Below are 19857 nucleotides of genomic sequence, written 5' to 3' on the forward strand. Positions count from 1 at the left end.
CCCGGCCAAAGCGAAATCAGAAGCATCTCTTGACAGCAGGGTTGGAACTTGGAGCCCTCCATACAGATGTGGCTTAGCCCAAGTCCCTGGCTGGGGCAGCCCGACTCTAGGACCAGTGTTCTGCCTGTTTTCTCAGCACAGCTTCTGGAAGCTCTTCCATCTCCAGCCACCATGCCTCTAAGCCTAAACCCCACCCTCACCCCCTCCCAGTTCCTCCCAGAAGCCTTCTCTGAGAACAGGAAGGGGTTAAAACTTCTCCATCCGACTCCTGCCCTGGCTCTCCCCAGAGCTGCTCAGGATGGGAACCAAGCACTGAAGATGGGTGCCAGCCACCAGTCTTTGGGGAGCATGGTCCTTACTTGCCTGTTGGGGTTCTGTCTCCTCACACCCCTGTCCACTGTACCAAAGAGACAGGTCTGCTGAGGACACTTGGAATCAGCACTCGTGGCTCGTTTTGCAGCCAGCCCAGGCCACCATCCCCTCCTGCTTGGACCATGACAGTGGCTTCCTCGCTGATCTCCCCACTGCCACCCTCAGCTCCCCTCCCCTGTCGATGCACTCCCTTCTCCCCATCACAGACCCCAAGGCTGCCCATCGCCCTGAGCCTCACATGACATGGCAGACCTGCCTCTCCAAGCTCAGACCTTACACCCTCCCATCCTCTCACGATCCAGCCACCCTTCAGTTCATCACACACAGACACCTCCTGTTCTGGGGCCATTGAGCCATCTGATCCATCTACACTTCATGCTCTTCCCTGCTCTGCACAGCTGGCTCCTACCTCGCATTCAGATCTCAGTGCCCCTTGCCTGTCACCTGAAATCAGTCCTGAATATTCACTGGAAGGACTGATGCTGAAGCTGAAGCTCCAATACTTTGGCCATCTGATTCGAAGGACTGGAAAAGACCCTGATGCCAGGCAAGACTGAAGGCAGGAGAAGGGGTGACAGAGGATGAGATGGTTGGATGGCATCACCAACTCGATGGACATGAGTTTGAGCAAGCTCTGGGAATTGGTGATGGACAGGGAAGCCTAGTGTGTTGCAGTCCGTGGGGTTGCAAAGAGTCAGACACAACTGAGTGACTGAACTGAACTGCCTGTCACCATCCACCACTAACGGAATGTCCTGCACCACACTAATCGTTTCCATCTTTGTTTGCCTTGCATCACAGGATACCCAGTGCTAGCATATAGTAGGTGTTCAATGAACATTTGTTGACTGAATTAAGGAAGGAGAGAGTGATATTGAACCGGCGCTGTGTGAACAGAGCAGAAGGCGCTTGCCCTTACGGAGCTCACAGTTCGGTGTTTACCCAAGTTCACATATACTGCCTAGTTCTAGATGAACTAGAACCAGAGCCCATGAACCAGAAGCCACACACTGACAGCCCATAGGTCAAATCCGCCCCACAAATGTATTTTATTTGACTCATTTCTTTTTCTTTTTTTAAGCTGAAGTCAATGTTTAAAAACTGGTAGGTTTCAAGGAATTCTCTGGCGGTTCAGTGGTTGGGACTCCAAGCTTTTGGTGTTGAGGGCCTGGGTTCGATCCCTGATTGGGGAACCAAGATCCTGCAAGCCACACAGTGAAGCCATAAGTAAATGATAAAAACTGGTAGATTTCACACACAAATTTCGATTTCCAGTTCCCAAATGGACGGAAGTGGCACCACTGGGTCTCTGTGCTTGAACAACATGCTTGCCACTGGCACTGTAGACAGTCACATTCTCCATGGCGCCCTCAGTTTCAGAGAGCTGCCTTTTGTCACTGAACTGACATTATAGTTTTCCTTATGATAATAATAATAATAAAAAAAGTCAGCTCTGCATTTATGCCTCTAGCAAAAGTTGGAACAGGAAAGGCTGTGTCACACGAGTCAAGAAACATAGGCTAGGGGCTTCCCTGGTGGTTCAGTGGTGAAGAATCTGCCTGCCAGTGGAACACTGATCCACGATCCAGGAAGATCCCATATGCCATGGAGCAACTAAGCCCGTGGGCCACAACTATTGAGCCTGTGCTCTAGAGCCTGGGACCCACAGCTACTAAGCCCACGTGCAGCAACTACTGAAGCCCGAGCACCTAGAGCCCGTGCTCCACAACAAGAAAAGCCACAACGAAAAGCCCGAGCAGCAACAAAGACCCAGCACTGCCAATAAATAAAGCATTTTTTTTAAAAAACAAACATACGCTATTCATCCATTCAATAAACATTCATTGACACCCACTATGTGCCAGGCACTGTTACAGATGCTGTAGATACAGCGTGGACAACACAGACAAATCTCTCTCCTTCGCGGGGCCTCATTCTATACACTGGGTACACTGGAGAACTTTCTTTCCACAAGTGAAGACATCTGAGTTCTTCCCCCATAAAAAGGACTGCCCGTGTCCAGCATTATCCATGAAGACTTCATCAGAGTTTCCACGAAGTCCCTACTGTGTCCCAGCTCCTGTCAAGGTCTGGTACAACCAGGGTGCTCAATAAACATTTATCGGATGTCTGAGAGTTCAGGGTAAGAGTTGACAAGGTAAGTGTGGGCTGTGGGAGGCAGAGTCTTGGGAAAGGAAGGGGAAGGGGGCGAACATTAATGCCCCTGCCAGATCTCACACCATCCTCAACACGGCCCCAGGACTTAGACAAGGGATTCTCAGGTCACAGACAATACAGGCTGGAAAGGAAAGCTCCTCCGCAGGCCAGATTCCCGGGTTCCAGGAAGATGTAGAGGAGGAGGCCCATCTGGCCCCTAAGTCCACCCTTTCCCCACCCACCCAGGGTGTGCGCCACATAAGTTCTGTGGGGGGATGTTAAGGGCCTCTGGAACCTCCCTCTTAAAAAACTACCTTCTTTCACTACATGCCTGAAAGTCCACCATAGGCAGGCTGCTCCTTTTCTGACTCCTGACTTTTGAACTGTGTGAATTCATTTATCAGATTCATTTCCTCCTAATCTGTTTCAGCAAACATTTAATATGTGAGAAAGGTGTGTATTGTGTGGCCGGGACTCTGAAACATTAGTTTATTTTACATGGCGGAAGCGAGGGGAGCTAAAAGAGGAAGGGGTCCCATCCCCTGCCCTTACTGGTCAGCTGGTAAGAGAAGCCCAGTGGCGCAAGCGTCACAGTTACTGTGCCTCACGGAGGCCACCAGGTGCTTCTGAGGAGGGCGGGGGGCTCCCTCCAGGAGGCTGGGCCTGGGGCCTGGGCAGGGCATGGTGAATGGTTGGAGTGAGGGTCCCAAGCTGAACCTGAGCCCTGGGTAGGACACAAGCTCTTTGCCTGCCGTGGCTGCAGCCAGGCGAAGGAAGCTGGTCCTCCACCATCCGCTCCCCTCCAGTCTTGCTGCACCCGAAATCGGGCCATCTGGGACACAGACGAGGGCTTTGGGGGTGGGGCGCGGGGTAAGCCCCAGTGGCTAAGGCGCTGGGGTCTTTCGGGAAGGCGGCGGACTCAGAGCGCTTTAAACGACCCTTCCTCCACGAAGCCTTCCACGCCTGCCCGGCGGAAAGGCGGGCTCTCGGCGGCCCCGGGCCCGGCGGGTTCTCTCCGCTTTGTATTGCGGCCGGCGCGGCCTGGCCTGCGGGTCCACCCGCCTGCGCGTTCCTGCGGCCCCGCGTGCCATTCCGCACGGAGCCGGCGACCAGCCAACACCTCTGGGCTGAGCCACGAATTGCTCAGCCAGGCCTTTGAGACCCGGGGCCGCCTGGGCCCAGGCCCGGTTCAACAAGTGTGGGCCGGGCCGCCCAGTCTCGCCCGACGGCTTCGCGCCTCCCCAGGCGCCCGGGGCGCGCCGGGCCTCGTCTGGCGAGTTTCACTTCATCACCCGCGGAGCGTGCGAGCGCCGGATAACGTTGCCCCTTCCCCTTCCTCCCCTGCTCGTCGGCTCTCTCTCCGAAACTCCGGTTGGCGAACGCTAGCCCTCCCGCTGGGCGGCAACCGGGCCGGCCCGGCAGCCGGGTGCCCTGCTCCCGCCCCCGCCCGGCCACCCCGCCCAGGCCGCGAGGCCACCTCACCGGCAGCGGAATGGAAACCGGTTCGACAGGTAACAAATAGGTGGGTTGTCACCGTTATTTCCCAACGCATGCGCCGTCGCTCCCCGGGCCACTCCAAGCTAATTAGCTCCGATCACCCCCTCCCCGCCCCAGCCACCAACACACACCGCCGCGAGCCAATAAAGCGTGAACCCGTCCGGCCGGCTAGCACTTTAAGACTCCGCGAGCGGCCGCGAGGGACGCCAGTCGCGCCGGGAGACGCTTCCCCGCCGGCCGCTGCACCTGGCTGCAGGGGACCTCATTGGGACCGGAGGACGCAACAGCTCCGCCGAGCAGAAACGGGCGCGCGCCGTCCCGGGCACGGCCTCCTGGCGGAACGCGAGGCGCTTTGGTTACTTCTTCTCCGACCTACTCGCCTCCCCACCCCGGCCACCCCCCGCCCGCCTCCAGCCCGGCCTGGGAAAGGTGGGACGACTCCGGCTCTAGTTGCGGAAGCGGCCCGTGCCGCGCGAGGAGGGTTCGAAGATGCCCCGCGCGTTTCTGGTGAAGAAGCCGTGCGTCTCCACGTGCAAGAGGAACTGGAGCGAGCTCCCCGACGAGGAGCGCGGCGAAATCTACGTGCCAGGTGAGGCGCTCGGCCAGCGCGCCCCGAGTCCCGCGCCGCTGAGAGGACGCCGGGCCCCGTCGAGCGGGCGGCGTGCGGGGCGCCGTGGCGCAGAGCCCGGCGGCCGGCGCAGCAGCGGCGCCCGATTTAATGTTTAAGCGGCCGCGGCCCCGTTAGCCCGCGCGGGCGCGGCCGACCCCGGGCGCAGGGGGGAGGGGAGGGTAGGGCGGGCGGAAGGAGCGGCCATGTAGGGGCGGGGGTGGGCGCGGGGGGACAGCGGTTCCCAGGCTCCGGCGGGGGCGCACGGGCCCGCGTGGGGCCGCCCTCCCCTCCACCGGCCCGAGCCGCGGCGCAGGGGAGGCAACGGGGTGTGTCACCGCCCCGGCGACCCTCCACTCTCGCGTCGTAAATCCAGAAAGCCGGGGCTTTTATGAGGCGGGCGGAGGGCACTGGAGCGGTGTCACTTTGGGGGAGCCGGGAGCGAGCTGGAGTTTGGGCTGAGGTTTGTGCAAAATGGAAGAGAAGACCCAGAGCGTTAGGCCACCTTCATTGCTCTCTCCGTTTCCCCCACAACGCGGGTGGCCAGAAGGTCCCCGTGGGGGTCGGGCAGGCAGGGAGCCCCCAGCCGTGGGGAACGCCAGACGCGACCAGCCCTTAAGACAAAGGTGGGATCGTCTCTCACCTCGGTTAGAAACGCGCCTCCTTCAGGCTCGAAGAGGAGGACACCAGTGAGCTGAAGGGGGGTTTAAAGAACCCATCCCACAGCCAGGGACCAGCCTGGGGGAAGCTGGGGCAGCCAGTTTATTTTCGGAAGACGCCTTGACAGCGTCGGAGTCAACTTGGAATGAGTAACCCCAGTTGTTTCTTGCCCCGGCGGCATCTTCCTTGTTAGCCTTCTGTCCGCCCCACCCCCAACAGAATCTTTGGTCGGGAGCGAGCCGGTTTCCTTCGGAACTCCCCCTCCCCAGGCCTGGGGGGTGGGGCGAGGGATGCGCTGAACACTCTGCCCAGCGCCTCCAAGGGGGGAGAGGTTGTAATTAACCAACCGACTTTGACCCTTGATCTGCAGGCTCCCCGGCACCGCCCCAGGCCTTGTAGGCAAGTGGCGGAATGAGGGCGGTGAGGGGCCCTGTGAGGGCTCTTGCCTCAGTTTCTCTCCTGCATGCACTGTTGCACTCACTGTTGGAGACAGTGAGTGGAGCGGTGGCCTGACCGATATCAGGATCCTATGGCCTAGGGTGCTGGCAGGGTGTTTCACAGCTGAGCCTTGTCTCAAGCTCCTTGGCCCCTGTCTACAGCCTCCTTAAGACGAGGGAATGTTCCAAGCCCTGATGATCCCAGTGGGGAAACTGAGACATCAAGGGAAGTGAGCAGGCCCAGGATTCTCTGTGCGGTTTCTTGCTTCTCCAAGTTCCCCAGGGAGTTGATGCTGTTTCAGGTCCGGAAGGGGTGAGGGTGAGGGCCACGGGCCCCCTTCCTTGCTCCTGCTCCTCCCTCACCTGTGTTTGACTTGCTGCTTAGCTGCTCCTTGGGATCTGATAAACCGAACTTGGACTGTGTTAAAGGTGAGCGGAGCCTTGCTGGAGACTCAGTGTGCTGTTATTTTTAGTTTTATTTCACATCCCAATCAGTAACAGGTCATGTGTTGACTTTTACAAAGGACAAAGAAATTCCGCTTGTTCAAATCATTGGCCGCCTTGTGTCCTAGTGGTTTTCCCCACCGCAGTTCTGGCGGCTGTGGTGGGAGTGGCGGGGGGTGGGGGGGTACCTACACCCAGGGGCAGGCCCAGCAGGTGCGGAGGAGGGCATCTGGATGTGTGCCACCTGCTGCTGCTGTCCAGGTGAGGGGAGCTGCTCAGCCTGCAGGACCACCCTGGACGTAGGGTGGGGTCTGACCTGTAGATGCAGGTGAGAATTTGCCAGGCACAGTCCTGTGGGGTCAAGCAAAGAGCAGAAGTCAAAGAACTGACTTTTGTCCCTCAAAGCCATGTGGCCCACTAGCAAGTTTTCCCACAGTTTTTGGAAATGAGAAAGCGAATGTTCTCGGGCTACGCTCGGGCGCCTCAGATGGCTGGAGAGTGGGGAGTGTGTTTTGTGGTGGCCTGTCCCCTGACTGGGCCATTCCATCACCAGCGGACCGTGACCCCAGGAGCCGGCTGGGCACGTTTCCTTCACCCCACCCCACAGACTCAGCACGTTGTGACCAGCTAAGCATTGACCCCGTCCGGTCCCCCGGGAGAGGCACTGGGAGGGCAGGGGAATGAAGCGTTTGAGGTCTGACCTTCCCACCCCAGACCTCTGAGACCCTCAGAGCAGCAAAGAATGCCTGGAAAGAAGGGCTTTACTGACTGAAGGGTCTGGCCCCTGGCCTGGCAGGTCTGACTCCAGGGCCCCAGCCTCTTCTCTAAGGCACAGTTCTAGAGGTTTCCCACCCTCAGTCCCCTGGCGTCAATCTCCCCCGAAAGCTGAGGGAAAGGCCCACAGGTGGGCACAGGGGCTGGAAGGCTGTGGGGTGGGAGATGGTGCCACTCCTGCTGGGAGCGTTGAAAGGGCTCATGGTTAAGAAGCCCCCTCTTTGGGCTCCCGTGGCCCCCATCTCCCTGGCATTTCTCCTGTTGTGTCAGTACTGACTGTGAGAGGGCTGCTGGTTTCTTGAGGATGAACTCAGGCACCTGTACCCAGGAGCTAAATTCCATCTCCTGGACCAAAGAGGAAGCTCCAGGAACAGACAGGAACGCGGATGAAGCGGGGGTCCTCCTGGCCCCTGCTGAGAGAAATAGGCAAAGGCTGGGAAGGCCCTGGAGGGGCAGACCGAGTCTGGAAGCTGAAGCACACGCGCCAGCCATGAGCGTCCCGGGGCCTCTCCCCTCTCCCTAGCTTGGGACACAGCGTCTGTGGGCCCTTCTGCCAGTTCCCCAGCACGTGCCCTCCCCAGGGAGGCAGCCAGGCTGAGGTGGGGGGGCCTGGAGGCCGTGCGGGTTGCTGGGCAGCTCTCTTTCCGGGCCAGCGGAGATAGGAAGGCTGAGAAAGTCAGCTTGGGGCCCCAGCGTACCCATGTGGGGGTGGGACGGAGTGGAGCTGGGGTGCGATTATGCCTCTGCTGGTAATTATTCTAATTCCTGGGAAGGGTTGGCAGTGAGGTCTCCGTGCAGCAAGGCTGGGAAGGTAGGCAGCCAGCCCACGGGTGGGAAGGGTGGGCTCGGTGGGCTTCCTGGCTGTCCCATGGGGTGCCGTCACCCAAGCTGCCCTTGCTCTTTGTCCCTCGCTTGGGTGACCTGAGGCAGAATCCTGCCAGACTGTTTGTCCCAGAAAGAGAGCAGGTGAGGACGAGTCCTCTGGGCACAGGGAGGACAGGAGCAGAGTGTGGCCATTGTTGACGTCAGGCTTCCTCTTTAACTCTGTTCACTCTCAGCCGGGGTTGCGTGGCCTCCCACAGGGGGCTCCCCGTGCTGCCCCGGGAGGGAAGGTGGGCAGCACGCAAATGCTGCCCAGTCCCGCGGTGTCTGCCCGGGAGTGAGGGCTGGGGTGCGCCAGGTGACCTGCACTGTGGACTCCGTATGAAAAACGGTTGGCGGAGGGGGAAGGTCCCGCCTGAGGGGAACACTTGGCGTTCACAGGATGGGAACCACGGGCTGAGAGACGGGCCCGTTGTGTTTGCAGGGCTGCCCACTTCGGGCACTTGGTTTCACTGGCTTCCTTTGAGGCCCTGCTAGCTGACCTGGGGGCGGGAGGAGATGGGTGCGGGAACCCTGCCCTTCCTGATGAGGGTGCAAGGCCGCCTGACAGCCAGGGCTGTGCTGACGCTTGGGGCTCCCTCCGCCCCGATTCAGGGCTGAGCTGAGCCCCGACCCGCTCCCAGGTCGGCGCAGCCCCAGCCTCTGGGAGGCGGAGGCTGGGTGTCCTCACGCCTCCTTCAGCTGCTCTGCCCAGAGAGCCTGGCCCTGGCCTGAGGCCTTGGATGGGGAGGACCCAGCACCCTGTCTGGTATTTGGGCCAGGAGCTTGAGGGACTTGCTGAAGGCCGAGGAGCAGGGAGAAGGCCTTTTGGGGGGGTAGAGGGAGCTGCTCTGAACCCCTCATCCAGGTGGAGGCAAGCTGGGCAGACAGAAGGAAAGCCCTCAAACCCCTGAGGCTGCGGGGAGAGGGCCCAGCTGGCGCGGCCTGGCCACGCTCCTCAGCCGTGGGCGGGCGAAGAGTAGCCACAGCGGCCGCCACCTTGCCGGAAATGTCTAATTAAGGGACAGAGAGCAGCACCGGCAGGACCCAACCAGTTCTGCTTCCTGCGACTCGGTGACACCCAGCCAGAGGAGCGGCACGCGGGCGAGCACTCCCTGTGCGTGCGGCGGTGGCGGGGACACGCTCCTGGAGGTGGCAGGAAGACAGGTTTGGCGGGGCGGGTGGGAGGAGGTGAGCACCCCACCCTGATGGCCTCACCTGCCCCTGGCGCGGGGTAGAAGCAGCGTGGAAGCAGGCCAGGTGTCCCTGGCTCCCCAGCACTGTCATTTCGGGGGTTTCTGTGGAATGAGAGAGGCAGGCACTGGTCCCTCCCCAAACGGGCTGAGATCTCAGAACCCTGGCCTCGGACACCACCCCCCAACCCTGGTGGAGCAAGGGAGCCAAGAGTGACGACTCACTGGGGTGCAAGCCGGTTAAGCCTTGCCTGCTGTCACGCCTCCGTCTACTGCTCCGTGTGCAGGCGGTGTGGCCCAGCTCCAGTGCTGGGGAGCCTCGCTCATGCTACCCGATACTGAAAGATAGAGAGTAGAGGTTCCCATTTATCCCTACCTGGATTGAGAAATGGAAATTGTCATCCAGCTTTGAATTCCCAGGCAGGATCTCCAACAGCCGTGTAAGCTGGCATCAGCTGAAGCTGCCAGCTCTCAGACACGCCCGCCCTCAGCAGCCCCCGTCCCTGTGGGAAAACTGGAGGGACCCCCGAGAGCTCCGGCCTGACGTCCAGCCGCCCAGGGCTTAGAGAGAGGCCAGGCCAGGGCCAGGCGCTGGTGAATCAACTCCCAGAATGAGGTGGCTCATTAGAATCCCCGAACGGACAGACAGACGGCGCCAGTGCCAGCCGAACGGGTTTGGGTGTCGGGCAAGCACATTCTTCCCCCGTCAGACCTTTGTTGTGCTTTGAGGGGGCGAGAGCCGGGGCCTCTCCCGAAACTGGGGTGCCTCCACAGCTGCCTCTCTTCCATCAGTGTGTCCTCCGCCCCCTCGGGTCCCGGCCCTCCGCCTCCAGCCTCACCCGCTGCGTCCTGTCTTACCGGCCAGGGGGCAGCGGCGCAGGGGTCTGTTCATGGTTCTGAAACCCTAAGTCCACTTCCCGAGTCCCCTCCCGGAAGCCCACTCATCCTTTCCTCCCTGTGCCCCTCTTGAGTTTTCCTTCTGAGGCTTGGAGAATGTTCCTGGCTTAGCCTCTCTGGGGGAAAAACACTAAGTTGAAACATTAGATTGTTTGCCTTGGCTCTGGGGGGTGTGAGACTCGTCTCTTCTTTGTCACTCGGGAGACCTCCCCGCCTCTCTAGTTGGGACGGGGTCCAAGCCCCCGTGTGTGAGGTGTCTGCTCGCTGTCGCTGGTGTCACTACCCGGGGGGAGCCCAAGCCCTCTAGGCGCCACCGTGAACTGAGCTTGGAGCGGTGAGGAGCGGTCCCTGCTGCGGGGGAGGCTTGCGTCACAGGCAGGCAGGCTGCCCAGGAGACTGTTAGGCCACATCCACCTGTTGCTCCCTGACCTCCTCCCTGCTCTGCCCCACCCACCTGTCTGCCTGCCAGGCTCGGCCCACAGGAGTGGGGAGCCTGGAGCCCCAAACAGCCGCAGTGTCCGGGACAGACCGGCCTGAAGGAGGGAGGGGTTAGGACCACCCCGTTCCCCACAACCAGCGGCTGAATCTGCCTGGAGGAGAGTCCCTGAGTGGCCCTGACCACCAGGACCCTTCTGGGGCTGCGATGAGTCCCGGGACCCCGGGCTTCCCATGGTGCCCTTTGTCCCTGTGGGAGCGTGGATGAGGCCTGGAATCCAGGGGGACTGGCCCAGGTGGAGCCAGCAGACAACTCAGGAGGAATAATTGGTAGCGCAGGTTCGGTCCTCCCAGTTCCGCTAAGACACAAATTACTCAGCGGGCAGGCCTGTGGGCCGTGGCGCTTGGCTGGCGTCACCTGTAATTACCTTAATGGGGTGGGAGGGAGGTGCGGCGGGCAGTGGGCTGGGGGCAGCCCTGCTCTGCCACATGCCTGCGAGGGGCGGGACAGTGGCTCGCGGTTCCAGCCAGCTCACTGCCAGGGAGCCCTCCTGAAACCCCACAGAGTCCCCTTTTCTCTTCCAAGCCCTTCACCTGGCTGCTCTTCTTTTCACAGTCAGCCTGGGCTTCTGTCCGCCACAGCCCTACCAGGAACCAGAGCCATCGGTGGCCGAACCCCCTTCTTGCCCCCTGGCTTTGGACATGAGCCTTCGGAACTCCAGCTATAGCGTGACCCCCGGGCCCTGCGTGGTGGCCCAGCTGCCCTCCGAAGACATGAGCCGTCTGGCAGGCCCGCAGAGCAGAGACCACGGCTTTCTGCGCACCAAGATGAAGGTACTGACCCTCACAGTGTCCCTGAGGCCCAGCGCACGTGGGTCCACATGGGTCCCACCCACGAGATGTGGCCCAAATGAGATTAGGCAGACTGGCTTTGGATCTGGGTCCATATTTCTACAGATGTGAACCTCCCTGGGGCATAGACAGGGTGGGAAAGAAAAGTGAGTCTGAAGTGAGAATGCCATGCATTGGGGAGAAGCAGTAGGGTTCAAGAGATGTCCAGCCCTTTGGAGTCCTTTGTGGGGGTTGTTTAGTTTTGTTTCTGGCCTTGAGGGGAGGCCACCCTTACACAGAAGTCCTTGGAAGAGCGGGGAGGCGTGAGCCTGGCTCTGCGCTTTGGCCTGGCCTGCGTCTCCGCTGCCTCAAGAGTGAGGTCTAGGGTCTGCCCAGTGGTCAGCTGTCCCCCGAGGCGTGTGCCCAGCAGTCTCTGCCTCGCCCAAGTGTATGCTTCCGACCCAGGGCCTTGCATCTGGGGCGGGGCCTGGTGAGCCCCAGTTCAGCAGCCGAGGCAGGAAGAAGCACAGGGTGGCGGAAACGGCCCTGCTTTCCAGGAGCACGAGGCCTGCATTCCTGAAAGTGCTGGAACCTGGAAGCAGCTGCCAGTGGTGATCTAGTGGAAGGGCTCTCACGGAGCTTCCTGTGAGCCAAGAGACTGGAGAAAACTGGCAGGGAAAGGCTGCTCCTCCTCTCTCACCCGTGGAGGCCAGGTGTTGTAACCTGCCGGGCATCACCAGGAAATGCGCTGGGCGGCTGACAGGGGAGCTGACACGGCGCCCCGATCCCCAAGGGCCTCTCCTCCCAGCCCTTGAGCCCCAGCAGCTAGGGAGCACGTGGAGGGAAAGCAGAGGGCACGGGACCGTAGACGAGCCAGAGAAGTGAGTCCTGACCCCAAACAGCTTGCTCAGTGAGCAACACAGCCTTTACCCAGTGCCAAGAGCAGCGCAGGGCCAGGCGGTATGGGTGATGGGGGGGCCCCTCGGGCCCGGGGAGCTCAGGCGGCGTCGCCAGCGACGAGGCCACCACGAAGCACAAGCAGCCTCTGAGCGTTCAGAGCTAGGGCCTGGAGCCCACGTCTCCATTCCTGAACAGACCTGAGGTGTTGCACGGTTACCCTGAATATGAAAAACCTTTATAAAGAGAATCATCAGGGTGGCAAAGGGACTCAGACTAGACCATGTCAGGCTCAAGAAAGGCCGGGGCTGGGCTGGCCTGTGAGGCGAGGCAGCTCCGGGCCCCCAGCGGTGGCCTCAGCCTCGGAGGGCGGCGCGGAGACCACGACCGCGTGTGGAGCCTTCCCCGTCCTGAGGCGCAGACTGAGAACTGAGCAGCAGCTAGAGGACGCCCAGGCTCAGCGAAGCGGGGCTTTCTGCCAGGGAGAGTTGCCCTCTTTCTGTCGGGAGCTGGCCGGCTGTCTTTAGTGACGGCAAAGAAGGGCCTCGCAGAGGGACTCAGGAGCCCAACAGGAGGCTGACCGAGGACCCAAGGAGGCTTCCGGCCCCACCACCCCATCTCCGGGAGCCAGCGGCCCAGAGGTGTGGCCCCTGGGTGGGCAGCGCCCCTCCTCGGGGCTGGGGGCTGGCACAGTGCATCTTCCCCATCTGCCACCTGCAGCCCCAGCTCCTGGGTGTCTATCACACACACCGCCCTCGCCCACAGGTGACGCTGGGGGATGGTCCCAGTGGAGACCTCTTCACCTGCCACATCTGCCAGAAGGCCTTCACCTACCAGCGCATGCTGAACCGCCACATGAAGTGCCACAATGACGTCAAGAGGCACCTCTGCACCTACTGCGGGAAGGGCTTCAACGACACCTTCGACCTCAAGAGGCATGTGCGCACCCACACAGGTGAGAGGGCCCGCCCAGCGCGAGGCCCAGCAGCTGCGCGGCCATGGCGGGGGGCCGGGGCGTTCGGGGCGGACTTCCTCGTCCCCTCTGTCAGGCCGCTGGGACTCCTGTGCCCCAGAGCTGGGTCCCTGACGCCCGCGCTACCCTCCCCGCAGGCGTGCGGCCCTACAAGTGCAGCCTGTGTGACAAGGCCTTCACGCAGCGCTGCTCTCTGGAGTCCCACCTCAAGAAGATCCACGGTGTGCAGCAGAAGTACGCGTACAAGGAGCGGCGGGCCAAGCTGTACGTGTGCGAGGAGTGCGGCTGCACGTCCGAGAGCCAGGAGGGCCATGTCCTCCACCTCAAGGAGCACCATCCCGACAGCCCACTGCTGCGCAAGACCTCCAAGAAGGTGGCCGTGGCCCTGCAGAACACCGTCACCTCCCTGCTGCAGGGCGCCCACCACGTCTGAGCAGTGATGCCCCGAGAGGGTGGGGGCCGCCTCCTCGCTGCCCCGCCAGCCCGCCCTCTGCGGCTTCCTGCCGGAGCACCCGAGGACAGGCCTGGAGCTGGCCACGCGTGCTTGCTCAGGCTAGCGCTACTGACCTCTGTTTGTATTTGCACTGGTGTCTTTGAGCAGAGGCCACTCTGAGCCTGGGCAGATGTGTGGGGCAGGGCGAGGCCAGGACTGCCTTCCCTGTGGAGCAGCTGAGTCCAGAGATAGGACTTCCTTCCCAGATGAGGTATGGGAAGGTGATTCTCTCATCCCTCGCCTCTGCAGCCCCGGGGCAGGGGCAGCTGGTTCCCCGTGGATGGCAGTCGGGTGCCCTGACAAAGGACACCCCGGTAAACGCCAGCGGTGGAGGAGCTGGCTTTGGCCCACTCGGCTGTGTTCCTCTTGCTCAGGGCTGCAGGGCTCTGCTCGTTGACAGGGAGATGCACGCGCGTGTGCACAGCCGTGGACGTGCGTACACAGGAGGCCTTGCCACGTATCACCTCATTTTTAAGAAATCAACTACTGGTGCCAAGGAGGTTTTATTTCTTTTTTAAAAAGATGACAAGTGTACAGATATTAATATATTTTTGGTGCCAATGGCGACTGCTTTTGAGAGAGGATGGAGCTGAATTTCTCCTCCCCGCGCGGTTGTGTTTATCCTGGACATTTCACACCTCCCCTGTGCCTCGGCTGTGGGGTGGCTGCCCTCCCCCACCCTCGTCTTTCCCCAGATATTTAATCGAAGACTTCCCTCCAGCCCTGGGGGAGGGTGCACTGCGCCCCGTTCTCTCCTCCTGAAGGGACAGCCCATCACAGCTTCTGCTCTTCCCTCCTTATAATTCGGCCTTCCTACATTCTTTCAAGGCCAGCCTCCGGGTGACCGAGAGCCCTCTGGCCTCCTGATGACAGACCATGGGTGGAACAACTCACCATTCCAGAGGCCGAGGGTTTGTCTGGCTGGGGTCGTGGGGCTAAGGCCAGTGGTGGGGTTGTGAGTCTGTGATGCGCCCAGGGGCCCACCGCTGGCAGTAACAGGAAGAGTGCAGGGCCAGTCTGCGAGGCCTGCCTTTTCCTGGCTGAGTCAAAACCCTAGGACAGGAGCAAAAAAATGGGACAGAGTAATAACCAAACACATCAGAAGCTTCTGGAGGGAGGACAGTATGAGATGGTTAACTGGTTATCTTTGTAGCCTTTTTGCTGTTTTTCTAACGGCAGGGTTGGCCCTTGAGCCCCTGAGGAGGGAGCCACCCCTGCATTAGAAGGACTCCATTAGAAGGACTCGGCCAGGCTCCCCTGGCTTTAGCCGGGTTTCCTACTAAGAACAGGAAAGGGCTGTGGGTCAAAAGGCAGAGACAGGCAGGGGCTGGAGCTAGTCTGCCAAAGAGTGAGAAGGCAAACTCGAAAGAGAACACAGAGCAGGTGGAGTCACCCTGCAAAGCCAAAGCCCAGGTGGCCCCAGTCTTGGCCTCTCCTGCAGCATCCACCCAGCCTGGGATGCGGGAGGGGGCCTTCTCTGACACAGCTCGGAATGTGTGTGGATGGTTTTGGAAGAGTCTTGCTTCATTTTACTCTAGAGCCTGCAAGAGCTGCTGTATTCTGGAAGTTGTAATGTATAAAATAACTTTCTCTGGAAGTTCTGTCTTGTTTACATGTCTGGATCCCTGTGTTTGTTGCCTGGTCATTGTTCATCTCTGTGTTCCTTGCCTCTCCAAGGAAGTTGCAAAGCTCTGTGTTGTCTGTTTTATTTTATAACTTTCCCCTCAGCTAGCAAAATAAAAGAACTGTCATTTTCTGTGTTTCAGTGTTTTTGTTTTATAGGCCTTTTTTTTCCCCACCTACAGGGAAATTAATCAAAACAGTGGATACATTCTATTCAAAGTCTTAGCCTTTTACAGGTAGCAGTGGCCCTCAAGTCAAGACAAGAACCTGCTCAATTAAGTGGTCTGCCCATGGTCTAAGCAGTCAGTGCCTGCTGACCCGAGGGCCCCGTTCTGTTCTCTGTGGTGGCCACAGGGTCCAGTCTCTTCCCCATACCCTGCCAGGACCATAGGAGGAAGAACCGCATTCCCTAAATAGTAGGGCATGAAGTTCTTGTCAGTTCTGGGTCAGACACGTAGCTGTGGGGACGGTCACACCCACATAGCCTTTGTTCCAGGCCAGGCACATTGTGTATTAGCACCCTTGACCTCCCAGCCACACTCTGGGATGGGTGCACACTGCTGATGGGGAGGTTGGCAGATGGCATGGCAACTCAAAAGTAGAGGGAAACTTAAGAGATCACCCGGCCATGCCCATCACCTACCTAGGATCACTGCAGAGACCTGATCGCTCGGGGAACCCGGGTGCCTGAGTGCCTGTTCAGTGTTCTTCCATCACAGCCTCGCCAGGGATGGAGGAAGCGGCTGCCAGGCCTGGGCCCTTGGCGTACGTTCTGGGAGAAGGGTTGGTAGCCCTGGTGCAGTGAGGAAAAAGGAAACCATTGATCTGACCTCCACGGCTCTTCTGTGTGAAGGCAGAGGGTGGAAGGGCCCCTGGCCCTCCCTGTGTCTCTTTAAATAGCCAAGCACAGAGGATTTCTTTTTATCTCTGGGAGCCTCCCAATGTGAAAAGCAAACCAAATCCCATTTTTCTGTGTCCCAGGATGAGCAGAGCCCATTGTCGAAGCCCAGATGATTAACTGCTATGTAAACTTTAGCAGGAGCAAGGTTTCCTGGAAGCCAGGGATGGGGTGGGGGGAGGGCTCCCTCTGCGGCTCTGCTGTCTCCCCCTCCTCAGCAGGGCTCAGGGGTGGGACACCACCCAACAAGGTCAGGCCAGGCGGTCACATTTTGAGGGCCGGTAATGATCTCTGGCTTCTGCAGGATGGCTGCCGGATGTGAGCCTCCGTGGATGGGGAAAGAGGCCGCAGCCAGGCAGAGGGGAGAGATTAACGCAAGTCAATGTATAACGACGGCCAGACGACCAATGACCAATACTGCGGGACCCAAAAAGGAGGCTTTTGCGTTTGAAAGAGTAAAGATTTCTTGGAAGAGGTGGGGTTCAGCTGGGCCGGGAAAAATGGGAGGGTCTGAAGAGAACAAAAGAGGAGGGAAGGCGTTTCTGGGCAGGCGTGGGTAGGATCAGACCCAGAAGAGAGGAGGTGTGCGCCCTGCGCTGGGCGGAGGTCCTCACCGGTCCCATTGCCAGTCCCGACGCTGTCACTCATTCAGTCACACCATGGGTATTTTTTGAGCCCTGCCCAGGTGCCAATAAGAACTGGTAACAAAACAGGAGAGACAGAAGAGCTGGCTGGGACCTAGCAAGACGTCTGGTCTAAAGGAGGATGGAGGGAGAGTCCGATTTTTACAGCTAAAAGCAAAGCGACCAAGTGCAGGGCAGAGGGGACTTCACAACACCAGGAAGTGTGGCAAAGGTTTAGTCTGTATATTTGTATGCATTTTCTAATGTTTTTACAATGAACATGTATTATCTTTTATAATCAGGAAAAAATTAAGTTATAAAACAATTCGGGGCTTTTAGTCAACTTGAAGTTCAACACGTCACTGGGGATGGAGCTGCCCAAAGGAGTGCCAGTGTGACCCTGGAGTCAGTGGGGGCGGGGAAAGAGCAGAGAGAGGGCTTCCCTGGTGGCTCAGGTGGTAAAGGATCCGCCTGCAATGGGGGAAAACTGGGTTCAATCCCTGGGTTGGGAAGATCCCCTGGAGGAGGGCATGGCAACCCACTCCAGTATTCTTGCCTGGAGAACCCCCATGGACAGAGAAGCCTAGCGGGCTGCAGTCCATGGGGTCCTGGAGAGTCTGACACGATTGAGCGACTAAGCACATGGGACTTGAGGCCCAGCCCTGTCTCTGACTGCCTGTGGGGCCTTGGGCAAGTGACTGAACCCCTCAGTTTTTCATCTATAAAATGAGGCGGCTCCCCAAGTTGAAAGGTCCGTTCTGTCCTAACGACTTCATGTCTCGAGGCCCCCATCTCAATAAAACCCTTGAAGAAACTCACTGACAAACTGCGGTGGAGGAGGTGCAGAAGGCCGAGAAGGTTGTCCTGCAAGTGGGGGAGATCTACCACTCGGCTGCCGACTTGAAGCAGGGGGAAAGGCTCATTCCGGTGGATCCAACGGGCAGAACCTGGGCAGAGAGGTGAGCATCAGAGGGGCGCGGGCCCCCACTGCGAGGAGCCCTGGGGCAGCAGCTCAGGAGGGAGGCAACCCCAGAGAGGGTGCCTGGGATCTGCTGGCTGTGCCTGGGAAGCCATTTGTCAGGAATTTCTGCAGGGACTCAAGTTGGGGGGCTGAAGGCTAGACAGAATAATCTTCAAGACTTCCACCCATGGAATTCTAAGAGGTTGAGCAGTGGTCAGGACTTCCCCGGTGGCTCAGATGGTAAAGCGTCTGTCTATAATGCAGGAGACCTGGGTTTGATCCCTGGGTCGGGAAGATTCCCTGGAGAAGGAAATGGCAACCCACTCCAGTACTCTTGCCTAGAAAATCCCATGGACGGAGGAGCCAGGTGCAGGCTACTGCCCATGAGGTCGCAAAGAGTCGGACACGACTGAGCGACTTCACTTTCACTTTCATGACTTCCAAGCCCCAAAAATGCGAGTGAAGAGAATGGAATAGAAAAGGAAACCCTGGATGGGGAAGACCAGCTGGGAGCCTGGGCTTGGGTGGTTTTGCCAAGAGAAGGGCTCCCCTGGCTGGTTCTTGGGGCCACCCAGGAGGAGCCCACTCCCTCAGGCGGGGGCAGTCACCTGACCTAGGATGTCCCACCTTCTTCATGTCCGAGACCAGCCTGCCCTCTGTACTCCTCATCCCAGCCCGCTTCCCCAGTTCCTAGAGTCTGCTTTGAATTTTTTCTTTTTTGACCGTGTTGCATGGCATGCAGGATCTTAGTTCCCTGACCCCCTGCACTGGGAGCATGGAGTGTTAACCACTGGACCGCCAGGGAAGTCCGCTGGAGTCTGTCTGATACTCCATCCGTCAACCCACCAGTCATCTCCCTCAGGGACGGCCCTCCTTGTCTGGCAGCCCCCTGCCCCCAGGCGGCTGGCTCGCTGACACGTTGGGGCTCAGGTCCCACGCCGGCACTGGAGGGGACGTGAGTCAGGTGTGAAGATTTTGGCCCTGGCCCAAGTGGGACATGGACAATGACGTCTTCCAGTTTCTATTTCCTGAAAACGTAAGAGCTGGGTATCAAGCGATCCGTGTCCTCTCTTCCCCACGTGTTCTCTGCACAGAAAATGAGGGAGACGACTTCTACCCCGTCAAGCTTTCATGGCAGGACACACATCAGGCATCTAGAAACACGCTCAGAGATGTGAAAGGCGGGGAGCCGGCTGCATGGTGCAACCTGCCGAACCCTCAAGCGGGAGCATGCAACTGTCCACAGAATTCTCTGGTGACTTAACCTTTGAGGGCGGATCGCCTGCACGCCCCCCCCGACTCCCACCTCCACACAGAGGAAGCCAGGGCAGGGCGGCCCAGGGCAGAGAACAAGTGAGTGAGCTCTGTGTCCAAGCTGCGGGTCTACGCTGCCCGTTGGTGGACAGACGGACCATGGCATTCAAGGTGGGAGACCAAACCGGGAGAGGCTCTGGGTGCTGAGAGATGCCGGTGTTGCTCACTGCTGAGCCTGGCACTCCTGGGGCCACGTCACCGGCCCTTTAATAGCAGCTAATCACCACTGGCGTTTATTGAGCTCCTACTACACACCGCGCTGCGCTTCCCCTCTGACATCATTGCTAACCACAACAACAACTCTGGGAGGTGGCTATTATTGTTCCTATTTTTAGACAAAGAAATGGAAGCTTGGGGAGATGAAATGCCTTGCTCAGGGTCACATGGGCTCCAGTCTGAGGCCTGACTCTCAGGCTGGGACTCCTGTCTCTCCAGCCCTTCACGATCAGGCGGTGGGAGAACCTTTCCTCTCCATGAGCACCTACTCTGTGCCGAGCCCTGTGCTGAGGCCCTGGGGGTGCAGGGGGATGCGGTCCCTGCACCCCGGGGTTCACCTTGCCCTGGGGGAGCCGCACTAGAGCATAAGAGCCAGGGAGCAGGAAGGGGTGACCCCATGTCAGCAGAGCTGGGGAAAGAGAAAGGTGGGAGAAACCCTGACACGAATGAGCCCCCACGACTGCCTGTCTGGTGATTTGTGCCCTAGCCCCAAGGTCTGGACTCTCCAGATGAGAAACAGCACCTTCGTGCTCAGTCACGTCTGACTCTCTGCAACCCCATGGACTGTAGCCTGCCAGGCTCTTCTGTCCATGGGGTTTTTTGGGCAAGAATACTGGAGCGGGTTGCCATTGGGAAAGTGATGCCTAGAAGCACTAACAGGAGGCCAAGTTCACAGTGGCTACCCTGCAGAGCC

General features: G+C 59.3%; 1 protein-coding gene and 1 long non-coding RNA gene across 4 annotated transcripts in view; one reads left to right on the forward strand and one right to left on the reverse strand.

Annotated features, from left to right (window-relative positions):
- Positions 1-4077: 4077 nt before the first annotated feature.
- On the forward strand, positions 4078-15288 carry OVOL1 (ovo like transcriptional repressor 1). Of its 2 annotated transcripts, none has more exons than XM_019955376.2 (4): positions 4078-4615; positions 10951-11168; positions 12828-13017; positions 13173-15288. In XM_019955376.2, exons 1-4 carry the CDS (start codon positions 4516-4518, stop codon positions 13466-13468), a joined length of 804 nt encoding a protein of 267 aa, XP_019810935.1. In that variant the 5' UTR covers positions 4078-4515; the 3' UTR covers positions 13469-15288. The 2 variants fall into 2 exon arrangements, with proteins under 2 accessions (XP_019810935.1, XP_070639352.1); XM_070783251.1 differs by lacking the exon at positions 4078-4615 and adding an exon at positions 8484-8976.
- LOC109554234 (uncharacterized) overlaps positions 14450-19857 on the reverse strand; it is a 38269-nt gene continuing 32861 nt past the window's right edge. For both annotated transcript variants that reach the window (XR_011565017.1, XR_011565016.1), the window contains 3 exons: positions 17492-17619; positions 15795-15944; positions 14450-14581 (listed from right to left, as the gene is read on the reverse strand). This is a non-coding gene — a long non-coding RNA (uncharacterized lncRNA). The remainder of the gene's footprint in view (positions 14582-15794; positions 15945-17491; positions 17620-19857) is intronic.

The sequence above is a fragment of the Bos indicus genome, chromosome 29 (assembly GCF_029378745.1).
Source record: "Bos indicus isolate NIAB-ARS_2022 breed Sahiwal x Tharparkar chromosome 29, NIAB-ARS_B.indTharparkar_mat_pri_1.0, whole genome shotgun sequence".
NCBI classification, from domain to species: domain Eukaryota; kingdom Metazoa; phylum Chordata; class Mammalia; order Artiodactyla; family Bovidae; genus Bos; species Bos indicus.